This window comes from Mytilus edulis, chromosome 5 (genome assembly GCF_963676685.1).
Source record: "Mytilus edulis chromosome 5, xbMytEdul2.2, whole genome shotgun sequence".
NCBI lineage: Eukaryota > Metazoa > Mollusca > Bivalvia > Mytilida > Mytilidae > Mytilus > Mytilus edulis.
The window spans coordinates 9,619,776-9,646,490 of record NC_092348.1 but is presented as its reverse complement, the minus strand read 5'-3'; the positions used below and the strand labels follow the sequence as shown (position 1 = coordinate 9,646,490).

Genomic DNA, 26,715 nt, shown 5'->3' with positions numbered 1-26,715 from the left:
CCATTTTTAGGTTCCAATTTTATTTGAAGAAACATTTTACAACAATAGTGATGAATCTTACAAAGTTTTGTGTATTGGCTGGCCACTGAATACTATCCCTAAAGGTCTGTATAAAACTTGCTTCTGGAATTTCGTAATTGTTATATGACTTTCACACATACATTTACTGTTAATAGTACGGAAATATTTTCTACAGAATAGATTTTTTTATAGTACGAAAACAGAAGTGAAAATTAATTTTAATAATTATCACTTATCAAAGATGGCACATGTATATATAAGAGTGAGAAGAGATATAACACAAAAACAAGCAAACATTAAACATCAAAATTTCATTACAAATTGTGACAAGAGGTCAAATCATCATGGAAGTATGATGTAAGAGTACTCACAGTTACTGAAAGCTAGTTAAAAACCAAAAACTATTTATAATAAAAAAGTCATGCATAAGAGACTAAAATCAATAAAAACACATCCCAGGTTAAGTGTTTTAAAGCAATGGACAGTCAAGAAGACATAAATTGTGCAATGCTAAAATAAAAGTATTTATAGTTAGGATGTGACCTTTTAATGAATTAACATTTAGATTGAAAATCAATTTTAAGAATTAGTGTGTACAGATAAGTATAATAGGAAAAATTACTAATGTAACTCTTATTTATTTCATTTTAAAACAAATTTTTGCACTCTTTACAATGTTACAACAAATTTTCTATTTAGAGAAATGTTTTATTTTCAGATAATGTTAAAAATGATCACCTCAAAACTGCAGCAAGGCCAACCACATATGAAGAGTGTTGTAAATTACTTTTTGGACATTCAGGTATTTAAACATTAAACAAAATTATTAAAACAAATGAGGTGGAGAAGATACCAAAATCTATATGTTGAGCCAAGTCAATCAACACTATGGCAAAAGAGGGAAAAAACCAAACAGGCATGGATGAAGAGTTGTCTCATTGGCACTCATACCACATCTTCCTATATCTATAAACAACAGTGCACAAAACACGACATAGAATACTAGAATTTTAGTAAAACTTAACCACAACTGGTACCACCAATGATTTCCTGCCCCACCTTTGATTTACTAAGCATAAACCTTAAAAAGAATTTGAGATTATATGAGATAATTTTCATAAGTATTACTTAATCAGTGACATTTGGGTACATACATGTACCAGTACATATACATGGACAAAAAGTTTATGTTATTAATCAAAATATTGAAAATTAATTGAATCTTCACTGTCTAAATGCTTTTGCTATTTTGGTTCATCTCTTAATATTTTTTATGTCATATCCAGGGCGTTGCCATAACATATGTTGGAATGAGAAAATTATATTTGAAAAGTGTTTAAGACCAGTACCTATATACTTAATTGTATTACCATGTTTGTATGTTTATAGGATCTAGAAGAAGCCAGGATGCTGTGGATAAACTGCTGGATTCCTTCGCTAAGTCCTACAAAATTTCAGGAGAAAAGTTTGTTGATATTGTTGTAAGTGGGTCTCATATTAGAGATAGCATCAACACTTTAACCTGAATATTGTTATGATTTACCAGTATGAAATTCATGAGTAGCCTTCTATGTGATGAAAAGGGAGATTAATCTCATCCATCCTAACAAATATCATAAAGTTTGAAGTATTGAACTAAAAAAATCAAGTCAATACACAACATGTGGAAAATTGCCTTAGTATCCCCAATATGGCATTCGATCTTTTAATTGCAAACACCTGTGATTAGATAAGGCCAAATGTTGAGACTATCAATAATGGAATGTAATGTTTGTTTATTGCATGCGAGGATTCATTATCTTTTTACGTCCTAACTGTGTATCAAGAGCATTATATATATTGAAGAAAACTTTTTATTACAAATTAAGATATACCGCTAAATTGACACTAACACTAAGTTAACTGCAACTTTTATTGTTTGACATGTTTCTCCGATAAGATAAGGAGGCATTGGTTCTGCTGTTTGTTAAAAATTCAAGTATAGTGAATTAGAAATGAATTTCTATTTTAGGACATTGCCTCTACACAGTACACCAAAGTTATGCAGACAGCTATGAAGGATTCTATTGTGGTAAGATTATGTCTATAACAAGGAATTGTGTACCAGTTTTACAAAGTGTGAAGTGAAGCATAAATTTGAATCTCTTTATTAAAAAAAAATCTATTTTTTTTGTAAACTCTTGATGGTAAAGCGTAATTTGATGAATTTTTTAGGAATCTCAAGTTTAATTATAAAAAAATACCTAAATTCTGAAAAAATCATCTATAAATTTTTTAGCTTTTCAAAAGTCAAAATTATATAAATGCACACAATTTGTTTTTGTAATTTATTGTAAATCTAAAGAATGGTAGTGAAGTGTTGTGAAATAGGAAATTAGGAATTCCAATGGAGCAAACATAGATCATTTGATTAATAGCTGAGGGGGAAGAGCAATTGATAGGAAATTTACATTTATGGGTGAGTGCATTTACTTCTATAGGGGTGTTAAATGACCTTGACTACCAATGAATACAGTTAATATGTCTTATGTTTCAGAGAAGACAAGCACAAGAAAGCCAGACAAACATGGACAATTTAAAGTTTGCTGTGGAGGTAAAAATAATTGACATTGTATGTGAAATTGTTAACTTTTTGTAAATTGTGACTGTAATGGAGAGTTGTCTCATTGGCACTCAAACCTCAGCTTCTTATTAATATGGAGTACCCGGTAATAAATCAAATAAAATATGCAGATATGAAGATATTTTCTACTTGCTTTTGGTATCATACCTGCAAACCTTTTAATCAATTTTCATTTTTGGGTTTTTATGCACAAAAATACTTCTCAGATAAGTACTTGAATCTTTTGTACTATGGTTTTGAATGAGTATATATTAGTTTTAATGCCATTTAACTTCTTTAAATGTCTTTTATGAGGTATTCAGGTTATGTAATGGGAAAGATTCTGATCAACACATCACTTTAGGAAATCCCTATACAAATAGAGAAAGTTGGCAGGTCTACAATATAATCAATAACCTTTGAAAATTATTTCTGTGCAATGGACTTTTCTGGTAGACTCATCTTTCTGATTATTAACTAGTGTTAATTTAATCATCATAGGCTGTTTATGATTTTTAATTCTATTTAGCCATTCTGGAGTTACCCATAACTGTTTGTTACCCATAACTGTTTGTTACCCATAACTCTTTGTTACCCATAACTCTTTGTTATTTAACAATAACAGCACTCAAAACCAAATCAATCTCTAATGATAATATACAGAGACAAGGTTCAGAGAGGTCAATAGGTTTTAATTAAAACATGTCATTGACTCTAGCATAATTACAAAGCAGCTGCATCAGTGTGACTGGGCACATTCTCCTTTTATTTTTAAAGTATTCATGTTTTACAGACTCCTCCTGAATTTTTCTCTTTTTATAATTTTCCAGGCCTACATGATGCAAGCCATTCATAAGGAATTATTCCAAGTCATAGTAACCAACTTTTCTAGTCAGGATACAGACATCAACAAGATGAGGAGAAATCTAAAAGACATTAACCTTAATAATCTGGGTGTGAAGTCAGATTTCATTTCTAATATAGTTCCTGCCAGAAAGGAATTGGTCAGGCTGAATTCTTACTCAACACCTTTCGGAAGAATGAAATGTTTGAAAAGAGTAGTCTCAGTTTTATGCAGACCTCCAAAGAGAAAGAATTCAGGTAGATGTATGAATTGAAGGTTACAGATCTGTGTTAGTCACTGTTAAAAATAAAACAATGTGGTAAGATTGCCAATGTGATAACTGTCAATAAGGGAACAAAAGATGTAGAAGTTTACAACTTAAAGTCACTGCACAGCCTCAACAAAACCCATACCCCATGCCAAGCTATGAAAGGCCTTAAAATGACAAATGTAAAACAATTCAAACAAGGAAACTATGAGTTTGATTCATGTACAAAACAATTAATGAAAAGCAAATAAGATAAATAACAATGACAACCACTGAAAAACACTTGGGATAGGCCCTCACGGTATGTGATTCGGTTGAACATGTTAAGGTTACTTTTTCATAAAAGAACGATAAGGTTAGACATGTTGTATAGTAACCTGAATACTGCTTATACTTTTACTTTCAATGATATATTTTGTATTTATATATTTTTCAGTAGAGGAATCCATAGTGATCACCACAGATGATTTCCTTCCTATGTTAATCTTCCTGATTGTAAAATCTGATATTCCTAATTGGTAAGTTATACATGTAAAAACTGGTACAGTGAAAACTGTGTTATCTGACACACTGGGGGGCCAGAAAAAATGTTGAATAAAGCATGGTGTCTGAATACTCAGTTTTTTTCTGCAAGGATAGGCATATTTTGGGACCATGACAATGTGTCAGTTAAAGCAGGATGTTGGAATACTCTGGTGTGGGATTAGGCAGGTTACACTGTAATCCTAACTGGTAAGTTATGGATGCTAATTCTGATATTCCTAATTTGAAAGTTGCAGATCTATCTACTTCTCAAAAAGTTGCTATACAGTATGAGAAAAAGTGAAAAAAAGTTTCACAAGAGCATACAGTTGCTACTCTATCTGTCTGTCTGTCTGTCTATTCTTTTGGAAACAAATGTTTTCTCCAACAATTGTTTCAGTTGGTTTTGGGAAAAGATTAGCAGTATTTCCACCTTCAATGAGATGTATTAGTTTGATTTTATTATGTAGCACCCTCTACAAAGGGTATTTAAAGTTTCTAAATGATAAAAATTTACATTTTGGAAGTGTCCTTATAACTGTGCATCTTTTAAAGTTGATGCTTGGTCTTTTAACATTGAAAGAACTTTGAAATAATGAGGCCATGATTTTGTTCAATCATACTAAATGTCATTGAAAAACCTTGACCTAATACCTGTACTGCTGACTCACTCTTTTATTTTTTTAAGATTTCAAATATATTTCTGCTTTACTAGGGATTTGCAATAAGAACAAATATTTGACACTTCAATCAGTGAATGATTCAACCAAAAAGAAAAACAAATAGCAAGATTGGAACTCATATGTATTGAAATATATCCTAATATCTTCTGGATCTTGCCAAAATTGCTCAGTTCTTAATAACTGTTTCAAAGTCAAAATTCCAAAATAAGAAATAAGAGAAATAAGTATATTAAACATTGCAGTTTTATTTTGCAGGATGGCAAATCTTAAGTATATTTGATTTTTCAAGATGGCAAATCTTATGTATATTTTATTTTTCAGGATGGCAAATCTTAATTATATTTTATTTTACATGATGGCAAATCTTATGTATATTTTATTTTTCAGGATGGCAAATCTTATGTATATGAAGCATTTCCATTTTTCTAGAACTACGGATGATGATGAATACTTGTAAGTCATGTGATTAAATGTGATGGGTGGGTGTCAAATGTTTTTGAACAGTGAAAAAGTAAGTGAGTTTGAAAAATAAAGACCTCTTTAGGTGGTTTCCCCGTTTTCACAGTGCATTCTCTGTGCTCCATGTATGTTCTAATGAAATAGCCTATAAATACAAATTTTAAAGCTATTTTCATCAAATGACTCTGTCCCATAATTTGAGGATATCATAATAAGACAATTAGAATCAAAGTTAATAGAATATTTATAATGGAACAAATCTAATATTCTGACAGATTTGTCCATTTTACCAACCTTTATTGTAAATGCACAATGTTGGTGTTTTTTGTCGAGCCTGCAACTTTTGTTGCAGAAAGCTCGACATAGGGATAGTGATCCGGCGGCGGCGGCGGCTACGGCGGCGGCTACGGCGGCGGCGGCGTTAGCTAACTTCTTAAAAGCTTTATATTTTAGAAGGTGGAAGACCTGGATGCTTCATACTTTGTATATAGATGCCTCATGTTACGAAGTTTCCGTCAGTCACATGTCCAATGTCCTTGACCTCATTTTCATGGTTCAGTGACCACTTGAAAAAAAAGTTTAAATTTTTTGTAATGTTGAATTCTCTCTTATTATAAGTAATAGGATAACTATATTTGATATGTGCGTACCTTGCAAGGTCCTCATGTCTGTCAGACAGTTTTCACATGACCTCGACCTCATTTCATGGATCAGTGAACAAGGTTAAGTTTTGGTGGTCAAGTCCATATCTCAGATACTATAAGCAATAGGGCTAGTATATTCGGTGTATGAAAGGACTGTAAGGTGTATATGTCCAACTGGCAGGTGTCATCTGACCTTGACCTCATTTTCATGGTTCAGTGGTTATAGTTGAATTTTTGTGTTTTGGTCTGTTGTTCTCATACTATATGCAATAGGTCTACTATATTTGTTGTATGGAATGATTGTAAGGTGTACATGTCTAGCGGGCAGATGTCATGTGACCTTGACCTCATTTTCATGGTTCAGTGGTCAAAGTTAAGTTTTTGAGTTTTGGTCTTTTTATCTAATACTATATGCCGTAGGTCAACTATATTTGGTGTATGGAAATATTTAATGATCTTTATGTCAGTCGCGCAGGTTTTATTTGACCGTGACCTCATTTTCACGGTTCATTGCACAGTGTTAAGTTTTTGTGTTTTGGTCTATTTTTCTTAAACTATAAGTAATAGGTCAACTATATATGTTGTATAGAAGCATTGTTAGCTGTACATGTCTGCCTGGCATGGTTCATCTGACCTTGACCTCATTTTCAAGGTTCATTGGTCTTTGTTTAGTTATCTTGGTTAATGTTAAGTTTATGGTACAGTTGTTATAAAGCTTAGCTTTTTACTTAGGACTATCAACATAATATCAATGATTAGTATAGAAGGCGAGACATTTCAGCGTGTGCACTCTTGTGTTACCTGCTGTGTTGCAAAAAATACTTTCAGTTGATTTTTTTTGAAGATAAACCAGGATTGCAACATTATTAATATATATATGATAATACAGTTTTTAGTGGAAAAATAGACATTTACTTATATTGAATAAATTTGATTGTGAATACCAAAAACCATGGTCTTTTATTGACATTGCTTAAGGTTTAAAGACAATTGTTCTGATAGGAATAATTCTGAATGAATAATTTGATTTATAACTAACTGAATATAACACTTTTGATAGTTTAATTGAAGTTTTTGATTATATTATATCCAGGTATTACTTGACTACAGTAGAGGCAGGGTTAGAACATATAAAGAGTGGTAAACTAACAGAAGAATCAAGCAAGGCTAATATTGTTGTAGGTATAATTATTACACTTTTGTATTTAGTTTAAAATAATTTTTATTTGTATTGTAATTATAAAAATGAATTTAAGGTGATGCAGGGTATACACCATACAGAGTGACCTGAGAAACATCTATTTTAAATGCACATACTGTCTATCTTTATAATATATACCAATGAAAGGAGGAGATGTGTTGATTCGCCAGTGATGCTGCAACCCAATGACACTAGAAATCAAAAGGACTATAAGTCAACATACAGTCTTGAACTTTGGACATGTCTCTATACAAAATGTTATATCCCCATATATGTTATACACAACAACACAGTGCTCAAGAGTACAACAAAACAATTTAGAATTCTATTTCTCATGTCATTTAAAGTTTGTCTATCTATAGAAGATTTAAAGACTTAAAATATCCCTTTTAGAGTAAGTATTTTACCATGATCTAGTGTTTTTTTTATTACAGGTTTTTCCCAAACATGACAGTAAGACAGAAATCAGTAGACAGACATCCAGTAATATTGTAGACAGATTTTTTCAGGTATATGTGTATAAAACGTTTTATTTCTTACATTTTTTACTTATCTTATACACAAATCTTTGGAGGAAATGTTCAGCACAACTAGCGAGTAAATTAACATTAAACCAAAACCTTACTGAACAGAAATATCTTCACATATCTGTGTTTAAAATTATTTATTGAATGGCAGCAAAAATGAATTTAATTTAACTTTTAGTATGTGCAATGTGGTGATGAATCAGCTGTGATAACATTACTGAGGAAATCTAAGTCTGGTCAGGACGATATCAGTCCGTTAATGTGCCATCCTCTGTGTGGCTGTGATAAATGTTCACGACTCACTTCACAAGTCAAAACAGATGAAAACCTGGTAACAGCCTACACCAGAGATGATAGAGGTTATACAGGTATGTGCACAGTTTCTAAGGTCAAAGGTTACACAGGTATGTGCAGAGTTTCTAAGGTTAAAGGTTACACAGGTATGTTCACAGATTCCAAGGTCAAAGGTTACACAAGTATGTTCACAGATTCTAAGGTTTTAAATACAAAAACTAAATAAATCAGGTCATAACTCCTTTTATATAATACCTTTCTTCCAAATTTTTAGTGGATTGAAAAAAATAGTGAGTGTATATGATTTTTGATTTTGACAGATAATGAACCCAAATTTATGTGAAATTTGTATTTTGTGGAATGCTGAAAATCTGCTAGAATTAGTATCTCTTATATAATAATAGAACAAAATGTCTCAATTTTTATATGTACTTGCTATTGTCTGTATGTAAATACAATGTAATAATACTTTGTGTAATTTATTTCCAGCTCTACACATCGCAGCTTTACATGGCCAGGCACATTTAATAGATGTTCTTATTCAACATGGTGCTATAGTCAATGCAAGTGACTACCTAGGACTTACACCTCTTCACCTTGCTTGTCAAAAAGGCTTTCAGAATATAATTGTTAGTAGAATAAGCTTGCTCTTTAATCCATGTTTGTACCGTTGCTTATCTCTATTCTTCTCTGCAGGGGAAAAAAAAACCCACAAAAAAAAGACATGTACAGGGAAGAACAGTTACAAATATTTTTTCATAATAGAAATGTTTGCACCATGAAATTTTAATAGAATACAAAATTAAATGACAAAAAGTTACGTACAGTACCAGATACAGGGCTTCCAAAAAAAATTTGAGCCAGCCGGACATTTTATATCTGATCCCGATTTTAATCCCTAAGACTAAGTCACAAAAGGCAATTTAAATAAATTATAGTAATCAGATGGCCATCCCAATGATTGACATTATATTAAAAAAAAGCTATTAAACTTTACTTTGATATGAATTTGATGTTCTGACATAAACTTAAATTGACAGTGCATCATTCAAAGTGTGCACATCAGCGTGCTCATATCTGCCTTAGACTCTTTATTTGTGCTAAATGATGTTGTCAAAAACTTTAATTTCGTTTTTAAACCGGATGTTGACATGACAATGGTAAAACATGGACCATATACGGACACGTAAAATCTGTGTATGTTTACAAAGCACGACTGAGTGAAGAAGCTCTTTCCACGTTATTTCTTCAACAAAATACTTCAAATGAACTTTAGATACAGGTTTCAATAATTTTAGCATTTTTTAAGAAATGTAGGATGCATAATTGAACTTCCCACCTGTGCACATGCGCAAATGTGTTCTAGTTCATACTACGTAGTTCTGACGATTTTTCATTTAAAACCTTTTTAAATTTTTCATCAAATCATGTTTATAAACGTATTTCTTATAATTTTAATCTTTTGGACTAAATCAATTAGATACAAACTGCTAAAATGTTAAAAAATGATTGTCAATAGACCGATCAATTTATATGATGTCCGGTACTGAAAATAGTTTACCTGTCACCTGAACAGGTAGATTTCAGGGTTCAACGATTTCAGCTGTCCAACAACTAATTAGCCTTGATTAAAATTAGAAAGTTTTGAAGTAGGGGTTGTTTTGATAGTAATTAATCATCATGTCACTTTTATGACCGGAAATGTATGGCTGTTACAGGCAAAATATTGGGTCAAAAAGATCGTGAATTATGTAAAAATGACTGAAAAAACCTTGATATTTAAAAAGTAAAAGACCGTTTCATGCTTTTCCCAGCCGGACTTTTACCGGACATTATACAATTGTCCGGAATATATGACCGTTTTGGAAGCCTCGACCAGATATGAGAGACCTACTAGTATTTAGGACTATTATGCATATAATACTTTTATAGAAGACCATGCAAGGGCTGTATAGCCTGTCAAAGTCTTTAGCAACTTCCATCATCTAACACTTATAGAAATCTAGTGATGATCAGGAAATAATGATGTCTATTGTGTTCTTGTTCTTGATATAGCGTTCACATGTAGGTTAAGAAAATAAGAGTAAAAATTGTCGGAAAAGGCCTTGAGGGTTTTAAAATTTATAGTAGGGTTATAAAACTGAGATTCATAATTCAACCAGTCAAATTAGTGAATATAGTTTTAACGTAAGGGTACCCAAATTGCACCGAGTACCCAAATTGCACCTTTTTAGAAAAAATAGCAACGGAAATCTTACAAGATTTCCTAGAGACTAAACAATTGTATTTTTATGATTTGATACTATGCACGTCTTTCAACATAGGTAAACATATTTAGATATACACAAAACGTGCACAGTATTTATCAACAGATGGACTAGCTGTTTACTGAAAAAGCAAAATGTACGAAAACGTCACCATGCGACGTCATCAAAACGTCATCTTTTTAAAATTAGCAAATACAATATTTTATAAGTATCCATTTCGTAAAATATGAAGAGTAAGCATGGACTAATATCCAATTGTTCAAAATATTTGAAGAAATTAAACAAAAGCTCGGTTATTAGACTTTTGACGATGTGAATTTAAGCATGGATGCAATTTGGGTACTCCTCATTACAGAATCATGGATAGTTTGGAGGTTGATTTAAACCCATTTTTGTATGACTCAATATGGATTCATAATTAAATCGGTGTACCTATACAATAAAGAAGGGTAGGGCTACAAAATAAACACAGTATGGACATTTTTTTCTTGATCATGAAAAAACGTAGGTGAAAAAACTGTCAAAATAGGTGCAATTTGGGTACCGTCACGTTAGGCACAAATATGACTACTGAGTAAAGTGATCAAGAGCCCAGATCTGTTTTCTGATCTAGAACCCAGATCTGAATCTTATGGTGTTAAAAAAATTAGTATAAACCTATTCATTATTGATACACATTTATTGTTTGACTTTTTCAGTTATTACTGCTGCACTTTAAAACTGATGTAATGTTGACAGATGGAGTTGGGAACACACCACTACATCTGTGTGTTGATAACGGCCATGAAGATGTTAGTATTCATATCTTCATCCTGGTTTTTTTTTATACTTTGAATTACTAGCTATAGTGGGGGCATACTTAGCAAAACAACAATCTGTTTGAAATGGAGGTTGATTGTTTCATTTTAATTTTTTTTGGGGTTTCTTCAAACATTTTAGTTATTTAAATTATTATTCAGCAACTTTTTTTCAGAATAGATTTATTGAACTTATGTCCCTATAGATTTGATTGAGGAAACTATATTTCATCATATGATGTGTTCAATAACAGAGAAAAGCAAACTGTTTTCTGTCAATTTTTGAGTCTTGCTTGAACAAATCTCTTCATAAAATTGGAATAGAATTGACTACCTTACTTGTTAGACAAATTGTTCTAATTTTAAGTGTGAATATATTTGAATGTTTTTTTTAAATCTGTACTTTCAGTGTGTGAAAGGTTTAGTATTTTCTGATGTATCTAAAATAAAGTTAGATATCAATGCACAGAATGAGAGAGGAGATACACCCCTTCATTTAGCAGCAAAATGGGGATATGGTAAGTTATACTAGTACTGCAGTTGTTTATTTTAGCAAGATTCAAATTTGGTGAATTCAAAGTCCAAAACTGTTTGGAAAGTTTTATTTTCATGTCTTTATTGTCTATGATTCTGATCTTTTTAAAAGATCACTTGAGGAGATATTTTCACCATTTTGTTTTCATTGCAAAATTATCAATAAAGGCCTTTACAAACATTTTTGATTATACAGAAAGTCTGTCAGGAAAAGTGAAAAAGAAAGGATTTTTAAGGAGTTATTAAGGGAATGTATCAATGTAACAAACAGAACAAATTACTAGATATTTTGTGTATTTCTCTCTTAGTTCCACACATAATCTTGTTCAATAACATAAAAAATACTTAAGATGTGAATATCAAACCATATGTCTCTGCTAGATGCCTACTACAGTTTTCTGAATACAAACAGCAATACAAGTGCTCTTTTACTGTGGATTCATTACCAATGTTCATGGGTACAGGTGAACAGAGAATTCAAATATCAACGAATTATATTTTTCTATAGGCTTTGTATGCAGAGATTGGGAAAACTACGAAATCAAATATCAAAGATAATGCAAGTTTTCATAAATCCATGAAAATTGATTCCCACAAAAATAAATGAATCCACATCCTCTTTACTTCCAACAGATGTCTCCTTTATTTTGAATGATGTCTCAACATTTATATAAGTTTCTATGAATTCTTATGTTATTGTTTATTTAGTAAAATGGATGTTAAAAGAATAGTGAAAATAATTATTTGATAAATAACTTGCATTAGGTTGTTAAATTTAATTTATTACATTGGTTGCAATGAATTACATTGATTTCCCAGTTAAATAAAAACCGCTAATTTCACATGTGAAATAAACGTGGTTATTTCACTCTCTGATGTCATACAACAATAGGCATTGTCAAGACGTCGATAACGTCGGATCAAAACATGCGTAGGAAAAACATATAGTTCCTTACATTTTCTACATTAATTTCATAAAAAAAAAGCCATTTGCCAATGTAATAAAAAGAAAAACTAATCAAAGAATTCAAATATCGAAAGATATTCAACTCGTGACCGAACAACACTGATAATTAACTCCTACGCTACGCGCATTCGTGAATTAATGTGTTGTTCGGTCACTCGTTGAATATTTTTCTCTTTTTGAATTCTTCGATTAGTTATTCTATAAATAATGATGAATTACTGTTTGCCAATATTTCATTATATTCTTTGTTTAAAGAAAAAAAAGATTCCCTGTTTATTTCCTATTTTATATTCAGGTACCATTGTGAACTCATTACTGGAGAATGGGGCTGATGTTACTATAAAGAATAGGAAGAAACAGACAGCATTAAGTCTGGCACAGAACAAAAACGTTGTACAGATATTTACTGACTTTGCCGCAAATCCAAAGATAGATATGTCTAGATCATATTCACAAGTAAGTGCACATAAAATTATACATTGTATTGTTTATTGTGGCATCTAATTTTTTTCCACATTTTGAAAATAACAATTTAAAAGCTTTGATGCATCTGAAATTTTATAAAGTATGCATTACAAATAAGAAAAGATCAGGAATTACAGGTTAATAATAAATGTGTAGAATAATAGTGTACCTATCCTTCTGAATAATGTTAAGTTTATATGATACATGTAGTACCTTTTTCTTAAAGATTTTTCCCATCATATTTAACGATGATCAATATAGCATGTGAGACAAGCCAGCCTATACCATCTTTCAGTTACTTGAATACTTGCAGGAAACTATAGTAGGAAAGGATTGCAATAGTAAATCTAAAATCTTTTATAATCAACTTTGTTATTGACAACCATTTCTTATGTCAGACATGATACACATAGAAAGACTACCAAAATTACATGATTAGTTAAATGAAAGAACAACTAACAACCAACTAAATCACACAATAATAAAATTATTTTTATGTGATCAATTTTTTTAATAGCACTAGAAAAATTGTCTAATATTCCTCAATTGACAATAATTTTTTTTATATTTTACTACAGTCAGATTTAGACTACAGTTATGTAAAAGTAGTAAAACATGACCATGAAATCAAGCGCCGTACAGAATCAGTATCTTTACCTAATACACCTATGGTGGAATCTCTGGATCTGATGGAAGAAAAACAGATAGCTTTGTTATACAAGGCCATTGAAGATAATGATATTCCCCTGGTAAGTATAAAATGTTCTTTTGTTAAAACTTAAAAAGTAATAAACTGCTTACTAGTTTTAAGCTTTTTTAGAATATACTGAATTATCGGCAATTTGATTGTGTACACTAAAACTAATATAACATAATATTATTAATTTGTATATTTTAACTAACATGATTCGTTCAGGGATAGTCACATGTTAAACTATATTTTCGAAGGTAGAGAGAAAACGGTGGATAGCTGCGTGACGTCATTTAATGAATTTCATGATATTGTTAGAAGTTTTATAAAAAATATCTATGATCAATCATTTGAAGGGAAACAAATCTTCAGATACATAAGATGTCAAATAACAACAAAAAAGTAAATGAAATAACAACTATTATTCCATATTGATTAAATTTTAGTAGGTTTTTCTATATGAATGGGATTTTGAATAAAAAAGCATATTCACCTGAGAAAGTGTTATTCACCGGACTAAACGTCACACGCTTTTACATGCAACGTTATGGTAAACATTTTCATGTACAATTTGTTTTGGTACATGTTTGTCATCAAATACATTTTCTTCTCTCGGGATATGGAATAAAACATTTACTGTCTTTTGTTTCGGTAAATATGGGGTTTAATTGACTTTTGAAAAACTGATATTCACTTCGGCCGTCGGCCTCAGTGAATATCATTTTTCATAAGTCAATAAAACTGCTTATCTTACCTCCTATACATTTCCAGGAATATGATTGGTTAAAAGCGTCCGCGTGCAAACCGTGTATATTTGATATTAGGTTAGTAGGGAGGCGGGGCTTATCTCATACACGGTTAGTAGTGGAGTTACGTCCCTTTATATTCCATATTAGGTAAGAAGGGGGCGGGGCTAATTTCATACACGGTTAGTAATGGTGTTATGTCCCTTTATAAAAACAAAACGGTACTGAGAAAAAAACTTAAAAGTTCCAACAGACGAAGAAATTGATGATTAAGATTGAAATAAATTCATAAAACACATTTAAACCTTACAAGTCGCTATTGTTGTCATCTGTTTTTGTAGGATCAATGCTAAGAGTATTGAAGACTTGCTCATTTTGGAAAAAATCATTTTGAGAATCACTAGTCTTAATTTCACACGTTAAGATAGTCGGTAAGATAAATTCGTTACATAGTGTGCTAGTGACGTAATACGGTATATATGGGGTCAGTAAATTCCATATGGGGATTCGAGCTTCGCTCTCACCCCATATGGAATTTACTGACCCCATATATACCGTATTAGGTCACTAGCACACTATGTAACTAATAATATTTACCTCATCAAAAGACAGTAATTGTATAATATGTTTTTGTTATTGTCTAGAAGACAATGTGATATCTATAAAATTCCAACAAAATCAAATGACGATTTTGATACAAATATGGTAGTAAATTAATAATATAACAATTATAGCCTACTTGTGAGGTCAATACAGGATCTATCGACCCAAAGAAGTATATCGATTTTGGACTTCGTCCTCAGTCAATATACTTCTTTCAGGTCAATATATCCTTGTATCGACCTCATACAAAGGCTATAATTGTAAAATATCATTATTTAGATATCCATTGTTTTATAGGACATTGACCATTGATGTTTTAGTGTAAGCTGTTATTACTCAGAATCCTTTAGAACATAAAACTGTCAATTTGAATTGAAGTTTGCAATAAACTGTTGCAGGATTAACTGATTAATTCAATAACTCTTTAAGAGAACTTTTTAATGCTAGAATGAACTTGCTTTTTTTTTTAGGTACAGTTTCACTTGGGCTGGACCAGCTTGGACAGTGAAGAAACTGAACCTATCTCACCAAACTCACTGGAAATGTGCCATCCTTTGTGTCAATGTAAAAAATGTTCTCAAGTTCAAAAGGTCAGTTTATGGGTTTTGTGACATTATCCTAACAATCAAATGAGACAAAAACTTTAGAAAAGCTGTTCAAAAAGATATGCAATTAGCACAATCTTTGTTGAGAGAAGGGTACAACTATAAAAAAAGAAAATACAGTTTTTTTCAGTTTTCAAAGCTATATAGTAAATAGAAAAATTACCCATTTTAGTTATCATTTTTATACGACAGCAAAAATTTAGAAGTTTTTGGTCGTATATTGGTATCACGTTGGCGTCATAGTTGGCGTCCGTCATCGTCGTCGTCCGAAGACATTTGGTTTTCGCACTCTAACTTTAGTAAAAGTAAATAGAAATCTATGAAATTTAAACACAAAGTTTATGACCATAAAAGAAAGGTTGGGATTGATTTTGGGTGTTTTGATTCCAACAGTTTAGGAATTTGGGGCCAACAAGGGCCCAAATAAGCATTTTTCTTGGTTTTCGCACAATAACTTTTGAATAAGTAAACAGAAATCTATGAAATTTTAACATAAGGTCTATGACCACAAAAGGAAGGTTGGGATTGATTTTGGGAGTTAAAGTCCCAACAGTTTAGAAATTAGGGGCCAAAAACAGGTCCCAAAATAAGCATTTTTCTTGGATTTTGCACAATAACTTTAGTATAAGTTAATAGAAATCTATGAAATTTTAACGCAAGGTTTATGACCACAAAAGGAAGGTTTAGATTGATTTTGGGAGTTTGGTCCCAACGAATTAGGGGCCAAAAGGGTCTAAAATTAAACTTTGTTTGATTTTCATCAAAAATTGAACTTTTGGGGTTCTTTGATATACAGAATCTAACAGTGTATTTAGATTCTTAATTTTTGGTCCCATTTTCAAATTGGTCTACATTAAGGTCCAAAGGGTCCAAAATTAAACTTAGTTTGATTTTAACAAAAATTGAAATCTAGGGGTTCTTTGATATGCTGAATCTAAACATGTACTTAATTTTTTGATTATGGGCCCAGTTTTCAAGTTGGTCCAAATGGGGGTCCAAAATTAAACTTCATTTGATTTCAACAAAAATTCAATATATGGGGTTCTTCAATATGCTGAATCTAACCATGTATTTAGATTTTTAATATTTAGGACCGGTTATCAAATTGGTCCACATTGAGGTCTAATGGGTCTAAAATTGAACTTTATTTGATTTCATCAAAAATTGATTTCTTGGGGTTCTTTGATATGATGAATCTAACCATGTATTTAGATTTTGGATATTGGAATACCACAAAGGGATGGTAAAAATTGTCTTTGGGAGTTATGGCTCAAACCGTTAAGGAATAAGGTGCAAAAAAGGGGGGAAAAGGGTTTCCAGGTTAATGGACAATTACTTAAGTACAAAACATAATTTAAAAGCAGCGTAAGGTTGGTAATTGAAATTCATTTTAATAGCTCACCTAAACTGCTCTTAAATTATGTATATTGAAAATTTGCCAAAAACTTTGTTATTAATAAATTCCATTGGAAATTTGCCAAAAACTTTAGTTTAATGAACTTCATTGGAAATTTGCCAATATAAAATGTTGCATTGGGGTTATCTTTCTTTGTCCAGAATAATAGTTAAATCAACTTAAATCATGACTGTATGACATTTTATATTTTATGATGTATTTAAATGAGTAGTTATTGTTGAAAACTCCATTAGAAATTTGAATTGAGATCATTTTTGGAATAAGGGAAAGGGGGAGGTGAAAAAAAATTGGTGGGGTTCAATTTTTCTTATTTCAGATTTCAGCAATGAAAAAGAAAATTTGTTCAAATATCAAAGGATTAATATTCAACAGCATAGTGAATTGCTCAAAAGCAAAAATACACATTTTAAGTTCATTAGACCACATTCATTCTGTGTCAGAAACCTATGCTGTGTCAACTATTTAATCACAATCCAAATTCAGAGCTGTATCCAGTTTGAATGTTGTGTCCATACTAGCCCCAACCGTTCAGGGTCCGACCTCTGCGGTCGTATAATGCTGCGCCCTGCGGATATATTTTAAAGATATCTTTTGACAAGTAGCAGTAAAAATTTAATTTATGAAACTAGTTCACCATAAAGAGTTTTAATCGTTGAAACGATTAATATTATTAAGATAAGTAGTGTTATTGTTCAGAATTATTTTAATATACCATTTCTCATAGTTGTTAGGTAATTAAAATGTGTATAAACTTTATACACTAAAATGTCAGAGTTTAGATTTCACTCATTCAACTCATTGACATAAATTTCTAAAAATTTGTCAGGTTTTTAATTTTCTTTGTAGATCTCAGGTATTGGTAAGAACGGTCTCCATGTTAGGATCAAAGATAAGAAAGGATATACACCTCTACACAGAGCTGTTCTTGCTAACAGTTTACAACTAGTCCATTTATTTGTGACCAAAGGTGCTAAGATTAACGATGTTACTTCTAAGTCTATTACACCACTTCATTTAGCTTGTTACCTAGGCTTTACTGATGTAAGTATATTTATCATATATTCGTGCTGACAAAGATATCAGTCAATATTTCTTTTTAGCATTAAATGATTTTGTTTATGATATGGATTATTGTCTCGTCTTGACGGAGTCAAAAAGCGAGACATAGGTATGCTGTTTCTGGTGTCTGCGGCGACGGCGGTGTCATCAATGTATTAGTTTGTGATTAGGTCTAGTTTATGGTGAACCACAAGTGGTAGGTCAATCATATTTAGTATGCAGTTGTATAAGTATTGGCACATCTTATTTCCATTGAGGTTATTTGGCCCTGCCTCCTCAGTCATGGTCTATTGACTTCAAAACTTTTGCTTATTTACATGTATTAGTTTGTGATTAGGTCAGTTTATGGGTACCACAAGTAGTAGGTCAATGATATTTAATATGCAGTTGTGTAAGCATCGGCACATCTCATTTCCATGGAAATAATTTAGCTCCACCCCCTTAGTCATGGTCTATTGACTTTGAAACTCTTGCTGATTTTACATGTATTAGTTTGTGATTAGGTCAGTTTATGGGGAACCACAAGTGGTAGGTCATTGATATTTGGTATGTAGTTTTGTAAGCATCGGCATACCTCATTTCCACGGAGATAGTTTGGATCTGCCCCCTTAGTCATGGTCTATTGACTTTGAAATTTTTTCTGAGTTATCATGTATTAGTTTGTGATTAGGTCAATTCAAGGGGAACCATTAGTGGTAGGCCAATGTTAATTGGTATTCAGTTGTATAAGCTTTGTTAAATCTCATTTCCATGGAGAATACTTGGCCTCACCCCTCAGTCACAGTCTAATGATGCTGAAACTAATCTTAGCTTACATGTATTAGTTTGTGATTAGATCAGTTTAAGATCTAGATGAACTGCTAATGTTAAGTCAATGATATTTGGTATGCAAATTTATTGGCATTGCAAGCATCGTTTCCATGGAGATTATATAGCCCCACCCCCTCTTATTGACTTTGAAACTTTTCTATAGTTTACTAGTTAATGTTTGTATTTAGATTTGGGAACGACTTATAATAAGTCAATGGTCATGATGGTATTTGGTATGCAGTTGTATAAGCATTGGCACATCTCATTTACATGGAGATTGTTTATCCATGTAACTCAGTCATGGTTTATTGACTTTGAATATTTTCATAACTTGTGTAAGATGTTGAAAGTATTGCTATTTTGATTTCAACATTTGCATAAACAAAATTACAAAAAGGCCAGACATATCTCTGTGATAACAGTTTATTTCAATATCACACACTTATTCTCTTTTACACCACTACAATAAGCTTGTTACCAAACTATATTCTTTTTAGAATAAGTTTCATATATACCTTAGGGGATTTCAGCAGGGATTTTTATTTCGTGGTTTTCTGCCATAAATATACATACAAACCTATAGTGTTTTGGAATTTTGCTGAATATTTAGATTTGTAGGTTGCTTCAACATACTCACATACCCATGAAAATTGGTATCCCATAAAGAATAATGAATTCACTGTATTTTTTCTGTCCACAATATGGATTGAATTATGGATAATTGTTGGATTAAACTGAAATTATTTTGTCAGATTTTGCATTATCAAAAAAACATTTTCAAGATGAAAATATAGGGTTAGACTATGATGGGGTGTCTTTGGCACTTGTACCACATCATATTTATATTAAAAGTAATTTAAAGTGGAGTCTTTCCTTTGAAATGAATGTTTTAGATGATACTGTTTTATCAGGAACTTTGTTGTATATTTTGTTTAACTTTCAGATAGCAAACTATCTAGTTGGAAATGGAGCTTATGTGAATGTTAAAGACAGCATGCTAGACACACCACTCCATCTCTGTTGTTACAAGGGCTTTATTGATATAATAGATATGTTAATTCAGGTAAAAATCTTATCAGTAATACTTATCTACAGCATTTCTTAATATAACCATATCTTTATAATAAAAAAAGGTGTTTAAATTATTTTAACTATTTTTCAGACCAAATAAAAACCATCTCAATGTAAAGTGGCCAATTTTATGTTTATGTCATAACTTTTTTCTTCAAAATACCAAATTCATTAGAAAGAACTTGAAGTAAATCGAAGTCCATGTCACCCTAAACAAGCTATTTTGTTGAAGTACCATTTCAATACTTTAAAATGTTAAAATTTCTAATGAAAAAAATCAGTATTAAATTGCATTTGCAGGAATTGTATGAGTTTTGGTGTGAGTTTTTTTCTATATGGCGAAAGGTTAATGGCAAAAATACCTGATATCTCTTTCATATATGGTACATATCAGTTCAATAAAAATGTTATTAGATATAGGAAGATGTGGTAAGAGTGCCAAACGAAACAACTGTCTGTCCAAGTCACCATTTGTAATTGTAAACTATATAGATCTATTTTATGATTTGCTGAAATCAACAATGCTCACAAAAAAACAGCTAAATTCAGATTGTCTTACATCAGATTTGCTTGACATCTGCCTGAGAATGTTTTTTTTTTTTACAAAAGAATTAAAATGTTTTTATACTGCACTCGTTCTATTTGAGCATTCAAAATGCGTTGACCGTATATTTCTATGTCATATACAGTCACTGACCTGATATCACTTTTCCTCATGAATATTTAAATAGAAATTGTCGAAATTATGTTTAATTATTCATACGACCTCTTCAACCTGTTCTTGTTTTCAATGTAGACAACGATGTGTTTAACGACTCAAACTTGTTTCTTTTGCAATTTTCTGGAAAACATATTTCACTTGTTAATATTTTTTTATTTGCAACCTATAAATCATTAGCCTATGTTTTAGGTTTATTGTTGATATTTTAGTCTGCAACGAATTCGTTCACCATTGATTGCGGTAATGATGTACATTTCATCGTGTTTATATTTCTCCGTCTGTGTGATATGAGGCCTTTTTAAAGGGGGATTTTCCCCAATATTTAAATAAAAAAAATAACATTAACACAATAAACAACAATTGAAAATGTTTTTTTTTAGATTGCAGTATAAAGACAATAATAGTGCATTGACTTGACATATCAACGATATAAGGATTCGGCCTGAAACGGGGAAAATGCTCGGCACAGCCTCGCATTTCCCTGTTTCTAAGCCTCATCCTTATATCGTTGATATGTCAAGTCAATGCACTATTATTGTCTATATAGCAGTTGCATGGAAATAGTCTGATACTTTTGTTTGTTTACTATAGAACCATGTAATGATAAATCCAGCCAATAAACAAGGTGACCTACCCCTGCATATAGCTGTTAAAACACAGAACATAGACACAGTCAGGAAACTCTTAAAGGCTGGAGCTTATGTTAATATCAGAAATAAAGATGCTGGAATTCCTATATTTTATGCCAAGGTAAGAATAGTTACAACCAATTGTTCAAATTATTAGCTTTAGAAAATAAAATTAAGTATTTGTACCTTTGCTTGATTGGAAAAACAATAAGGCCGTTGCATTTGATGCTGAGGTTTATGATAATAATGTAGGGGTTCCACCAATTAATCTATACTATTGAACTAGAATCATCATGCCTTTGTGTCTTATAGGTACCATGCATAGTCACATTTGTCATACTTGCTTATCATTATTTCATTGGATTAATTTGGGAGGAAAACGAAAATACAGGATCTTGATATTGTTATATTGTTTCCATCAATGGACAGACTTTTAAGTCATAGACAAGACTTCTGTTTAAGCGAGTTCAAAATTACACATAATTTTCATAGGTACTTGGGGACAGGACGATTATTTTTGCCTTTTCTGTATGCTGTGGATTCATTATTATTTGTTCCATACCAATTTTCGTTGATTCCATGATAACCCAGTAACCATGAATTCTAATGTCAAACGAATTGCAAATTTTCTATAGGACTATATGCAAACTTTGATTAATCAGGCTTTTACATGTTAACATGGTAATAAGTTTGTGAAAATGTTCTAAAGTTATGAACATTGTTTGTTATATCCCTTAGTAATTACTTCATGATCATCTATAAAAGAAGTAAATACAGAAATAGTTGCTGTGTTAAAAAAATATAATTGCATTATTTGTGATGGAACAGATTTTACAAAAAAGTACCTTGCATTTAAGTTTTTAATACATGAAACATAATGTGTATGCATTATCTATTTAAATTCCAATAATTAGACTTACATATCTGTCCATTCTTCGGAAATTGTAATAATAAATGCATTCAAAAACCAATGCACTTTTGCTGGGACATAGAAATTTAGGAGTCCAAACATCCCTCTGTCCTGTTTTCCAGTCTTTTATGCCAAGCTTACATTTCTTGAAAGATCTTTTTGAAATTTGAATACAATGTTCATGTCAGAAATACTTCACACTATTTTGAACATCAGTGCTGATCAAACATATATTTACAGGAGAAAACGTAATTTGAATGAGAAGTTACATTGTTCACCCTCTCACACCTTCTTTGCTTGATAAATCTATTACTTTTATATACGGTAAAAGGTTTATATCAGCAAGCTGTCTAACAACTACTGAAAGTATGGCCTTAGAATATGACTATCTTATGGAATGGTGTAAATGAATAGTAAAAACATTCGATAAAATCAGAGAGAAATCATTTGTGTTGGTCAGTAACTTAAAAAAGTTAACAAAAGAAATAAAAACAATTAGAGTTATTTCCCTTAAACAGATAACAGGTGGACAGTAAACAATTTTATTCACAATGCAAAAAGGAAGCAAGTGTTACTCATGCATATTGATTGTCCACTTGGTATTTTCTCACCTCTTTTTATTGTTAAATGTGTATAAAAGTATTGCAAAAAACAGCTTGATACACAAGCTTTATTTCAGATTGATATAAGTTCTGTCCTAAAAAACCTAAAAAAAACCAGTAACAGTAAGATATTACAAATGACAACAATTAAAATATTTCTTGACTCGGGAACTGCATATGTACATCTGGGAGAGTTGAATTAGTTCCGGAAACCTTATCCTTCTTCTCTTGATCTCAATTTTATGATATAACAAAAATCGTAATCAACATTCTCTTATGTTTTCAACTCACTTGCATGCATCATGATACAAAACAGTGGTACAAAAAATGGGTTAATTTGATTGGCTTATTCAGCATAATAAAATGATATTGCTACAAGTTATTCCTAAGTTAAAGATGACTTTCAAACAGGGTTTCCCCTGGGTCAATTATTTTTTTCGCCACCTCTTTCGCCAATACAATATATTTTTCGCCACTTTGTTATTTTTTTTTCGCCAAGTTACATTATATATTTTTCGTTTAATCCCCCCCCCTAAATAAGATGAGTTTGCCCCATCGTTGTCTATGCTTATTCTCTCAAACTTATCTTAGAGTCTACATTGTTACAGGTAAATTGTAATGAATAAACTTTTAACATTTACTATTAAAAAAACGGAACTTTTTTTAAAAGGGTGAAAATTCTTTTTATATGTATTTTGAACAACTTTTCTAATAGAGGTGGCCACTTACTTTTGATAATAATGAAGATATCAGTCCCATAATATAACAAAATTCTTGGACATGTTTTGACCATATAATACAAGAAGGATGTACAGTTCTTTGGGTAAATTTCTTCAAAAGAAAAATAGGTGCCCTTTTGGTCTATGAAGTGGTTTTTACAAGAAGAAAAAAAGCTTTTATCACTTGGAATTGATACCTCGTTAAAGGTGTAGGTATACATTGAAGGTTACTCCCTTTCAAGGGGTTGTTCCCAATCTTTTGCAAAGATATCTTCATAACGACAGTTTTCTTTAAGTCTAGACCATCGTAAATGAAAAAGTTGAGACGAATAACTATGCTTGAAACATATCGTACCACACAAACGACTTTAAAGTACTCTTTAAAATCAATTATTGATATCAAAGTCAAAGGATAAAGTTTTAAATCTGAGATATTTCTTGATTTTAATAAATTTTCGTCATAATAACAGTTTTCTTTTCTGGACTATCGTTATAAGGAGAGGAGACGTCAAAACTTTGCTTCGAACACGTGCGTCGCAAAGTAGTTAATAAAAGATCCTTTTGTGAAAAATGACGGACGCCATTTAACCATATCATAATGTCAACAATACAATTAACACCTTTATTAATTAGTCCTTTGTTGTCAATATCACACAATGCAATCAGCTGATTATTGATTTTCTGTCAAAATCTAAACGAGTTCAAGGTGAATTCCGAGAATATTGTCTGATCAGGTAAAATCCGAGAAACCCGAAATAATGTAAATAAACAAGATGGCTGAAAATAAATCGTATATATATTTCTTTCGCCAAATTCTTTTGCCAATAACGAAGTTTAATCGCCATAATTATTATTTTTTCGCAAATTGCGAAAATGGCGACCGCCAGCGGAAACCCTGCTTTCAAAGGTTAAAATGATGTGCAGTTCCTGTCAGGTAACAAAGATATGTGATTTCATCCCTATGTGATTAAACACATGCACTGTTACCCAAAAAATCTTATTTTTGTCAAATTCTGATGTGATTAAAAGTTTTTAAATGTCGGATGATAAAGTTTGAAACTAAAACAGGCAATACAACTTCATACATGTACTTGTATTCCAAAAAAGACTAGTTCAACCTACCAAAGGCTTGTTAATTATTATAATTAAATTGAAAAAACTTATTATCCAATCCTCACTTAGAATACCTCAGGAATAGATTACCTTAGCTGTATTTGGCAAAACTTTTAGGAATTTTTGTCCTAAATGCAATTCAACTTTGTACTTTATTTAGTCTTTTTAACATTTATTTGACTCAAGCGTCACTGATGAATCTTTTGTCGACAAAACGAGCGAGTGGCGTAAATATAAAATTTCAATCCTGGTATCTTTGATAAGTTTATTGTTTTGTAATCTATACATATCATATTGAATCAAACAAAATGTTCACATTAACTGTGAGCAAAGTGGTCATAGGATACATTTTTGATCTTTCTGTGATGTTTTGACAAATTTCATACAAGCAATTCTCAGTTTAGAAATAATATATTTTCATTTTTTTTAATTTTAGAATAAAAAGGCTTTTTTTGCTGTTTATTTATCAAATTTAAAAAAAATTCATTGGTTATTTCTTCATCATTTCTTTTCCCCACATATTTATTATACATAATCAAACGAAATGTCATTTTAAAAAAGAGGGGTCAATTTACTCAATTTTAATCTAATGATTAAAATAAATTGAAAAATGTATCTTTTCATGATATTTTACTTACTGTATCCTATGCCCTTAAAGTACTTGACAAGACATCATGACATCCTATTTGTTAACTCTGTTTGTTTATATACTCTGGTTAAATTTCAAGACAAAATTAAAATACAATTGATCATTTGCATAAGGATTGTCTAACTTTTTGGTTATAAACTTCAAGTTTATAACATAGTACATGTCATAGAATAATAACAATTACTGAGTTATCTTGTCTAGTAATTGTCAGTTTTGAGAAGAATGCTTCCTTACTAGTCCCTGATGATGAGTTTGTCATTACCAGTCCCAGATGATGCATTTGACATTATCAAGGCTTACGTTTTGATTAAGATAATGGATTCCTTCATGAACTTTTAATTCCATTAAATTAACTTTGATTTGAAATGAGGATCTTTATTATTCTTTAATGAGGTTTTGACAGCTGATATCTTCTAAGTTTTGAATGCAGCATTTCAAAGTAGACTTAATGTAAATTGCCACTGTCTCAAAACTGCAATTATATGTGACAGAATTAGATTCCCCTAATAGACGTTGAGAATTTACAACCACATCTGTATTAGATAGAAATTTGGGATCCTGCATACCAGCATCTATATTCTTAATAGTATAAAATGTAGGTAAATTGTAAAATCAGTCTAATACCTATACTCTTCAGATAGAACCTTTGAATATTTACTGATTCATTGAAGAAAAATAATTCATGGCCTGTTCATGTTCATTTCTCTCTCCATGTTGTTTTTGGCCTCTCTCTAGTTCTTTTACCTTCAGGGGCCATTGTAGAGCTAAATAACTGCTGTTGAATCTTTCACACCTTCTGCTACTGTCTCTTTCTGATTTCAAATCTGAACTTTTTGGTAAAAAAAAAATTTGTTTTATTTTCTGTTTTACTTTGCCATCTTATTTTAGGATCTTTCCTTGGCATTTGTATTGTACAGTATTAAATTTCTTTTCTTTAAGGTTTGTGAGTTTCCATGTTTCACACCCATACAGTTGTACAGGTCTTACCAATGAGTTATACAGGTGTATTTTTGTTTTTTTGGCCAATTCCTCTTTCATTTGATATATTTCGTGTAATCTGTTCTTGATGTCACTTCTTTCTCTTCCTTCTATGTCCATGACTGATCTCAGGTATGTGAACTTGTCTATATCTTCTACTTTCTCTTTGTATAATATTATCGGCACTTTACTCTTTGTATGCTAGGATCTCAGGGTCCTATATTTTGTGGTGTTTAACCATCTTAAGACATTAATCACACAATAATCAATCAACAAATTCCATCAGGGAACTATATG

General features: G+C 31.2%; 1 protein-coding gene across 1 annotated transcript in view; it reads left to right on the top strand.

The window, feature by feature from the left end:
• LOC139522911 (ankyrin repeat domain-containing protein 27-like) overlaps positions 1-26,715 on the top strand; it is a 49,378-nt gene that overhangs the window by 7,777 nt on the left and 14,886 nt on the right. Inside the window, exons 5-24 of the mRNA XM_071316540.1 lie at positions 11-104; positions 740-823; positions 1,411-1,502; positions 2,033-2,092; positions 2,558-2,614; positions 3,454-3,724; positions 4,172-4,253; positions 5,328-5,393; positions 7,137-7,221; positions 7,679-7,753; positions 7,950-8,139; positions 8,555-8,694; positions 11,031-11,123; positions 11,539-11,647; positions 12,926-13,086; positions 13,674-13,844; positions 15,606-15,725; positions 18,004-18,198; positions 19,970-20,089; positions 21,410-21,568. Coding sequence (XP_071172641.1) covers positions 11-104; positions 740-823; positions 1,411-1,502; positions 2,033-2,092; positions 2,558-2,614; positions 3,454-3,724; positions 4,172-4,253; positions 5,328-5,393; positions 7,137-7,221; positions 7,679-7,753; positions 7,950-8,139; positions 8,555-8,694; positions 11,031-11,123; positions 11,539-11,647; positions 12,926-13,086; positions 13,674-13,844; positions 15,606-15,725; positions 18,004-18,198; positions 19,970-20,089; positions 21,410-21,568 — 2,424 coding nt within the window. The remainder of the gene's footprint in view (positions 1-10; positions 105-739; positions 824-1,410; positions 1,503-2,032; positions 2,093-2,557; positions 2,615-3,453; positions 3,725-4,171; positions 4,254-5,327; positions 5,394-7,136; positions 7,222-7,678; positions 7,754-7,949; positions 8,140-8,554; positions 8,695-11,030; positions 11,124-11,538; positions 11,648-12,925; positions 13,087-13,673; positions 13,845-15,605; positions 15,726-18,003; positions 18,199-19,969; positions 20,090-21,409; positions 21,569-26,715) is intronic.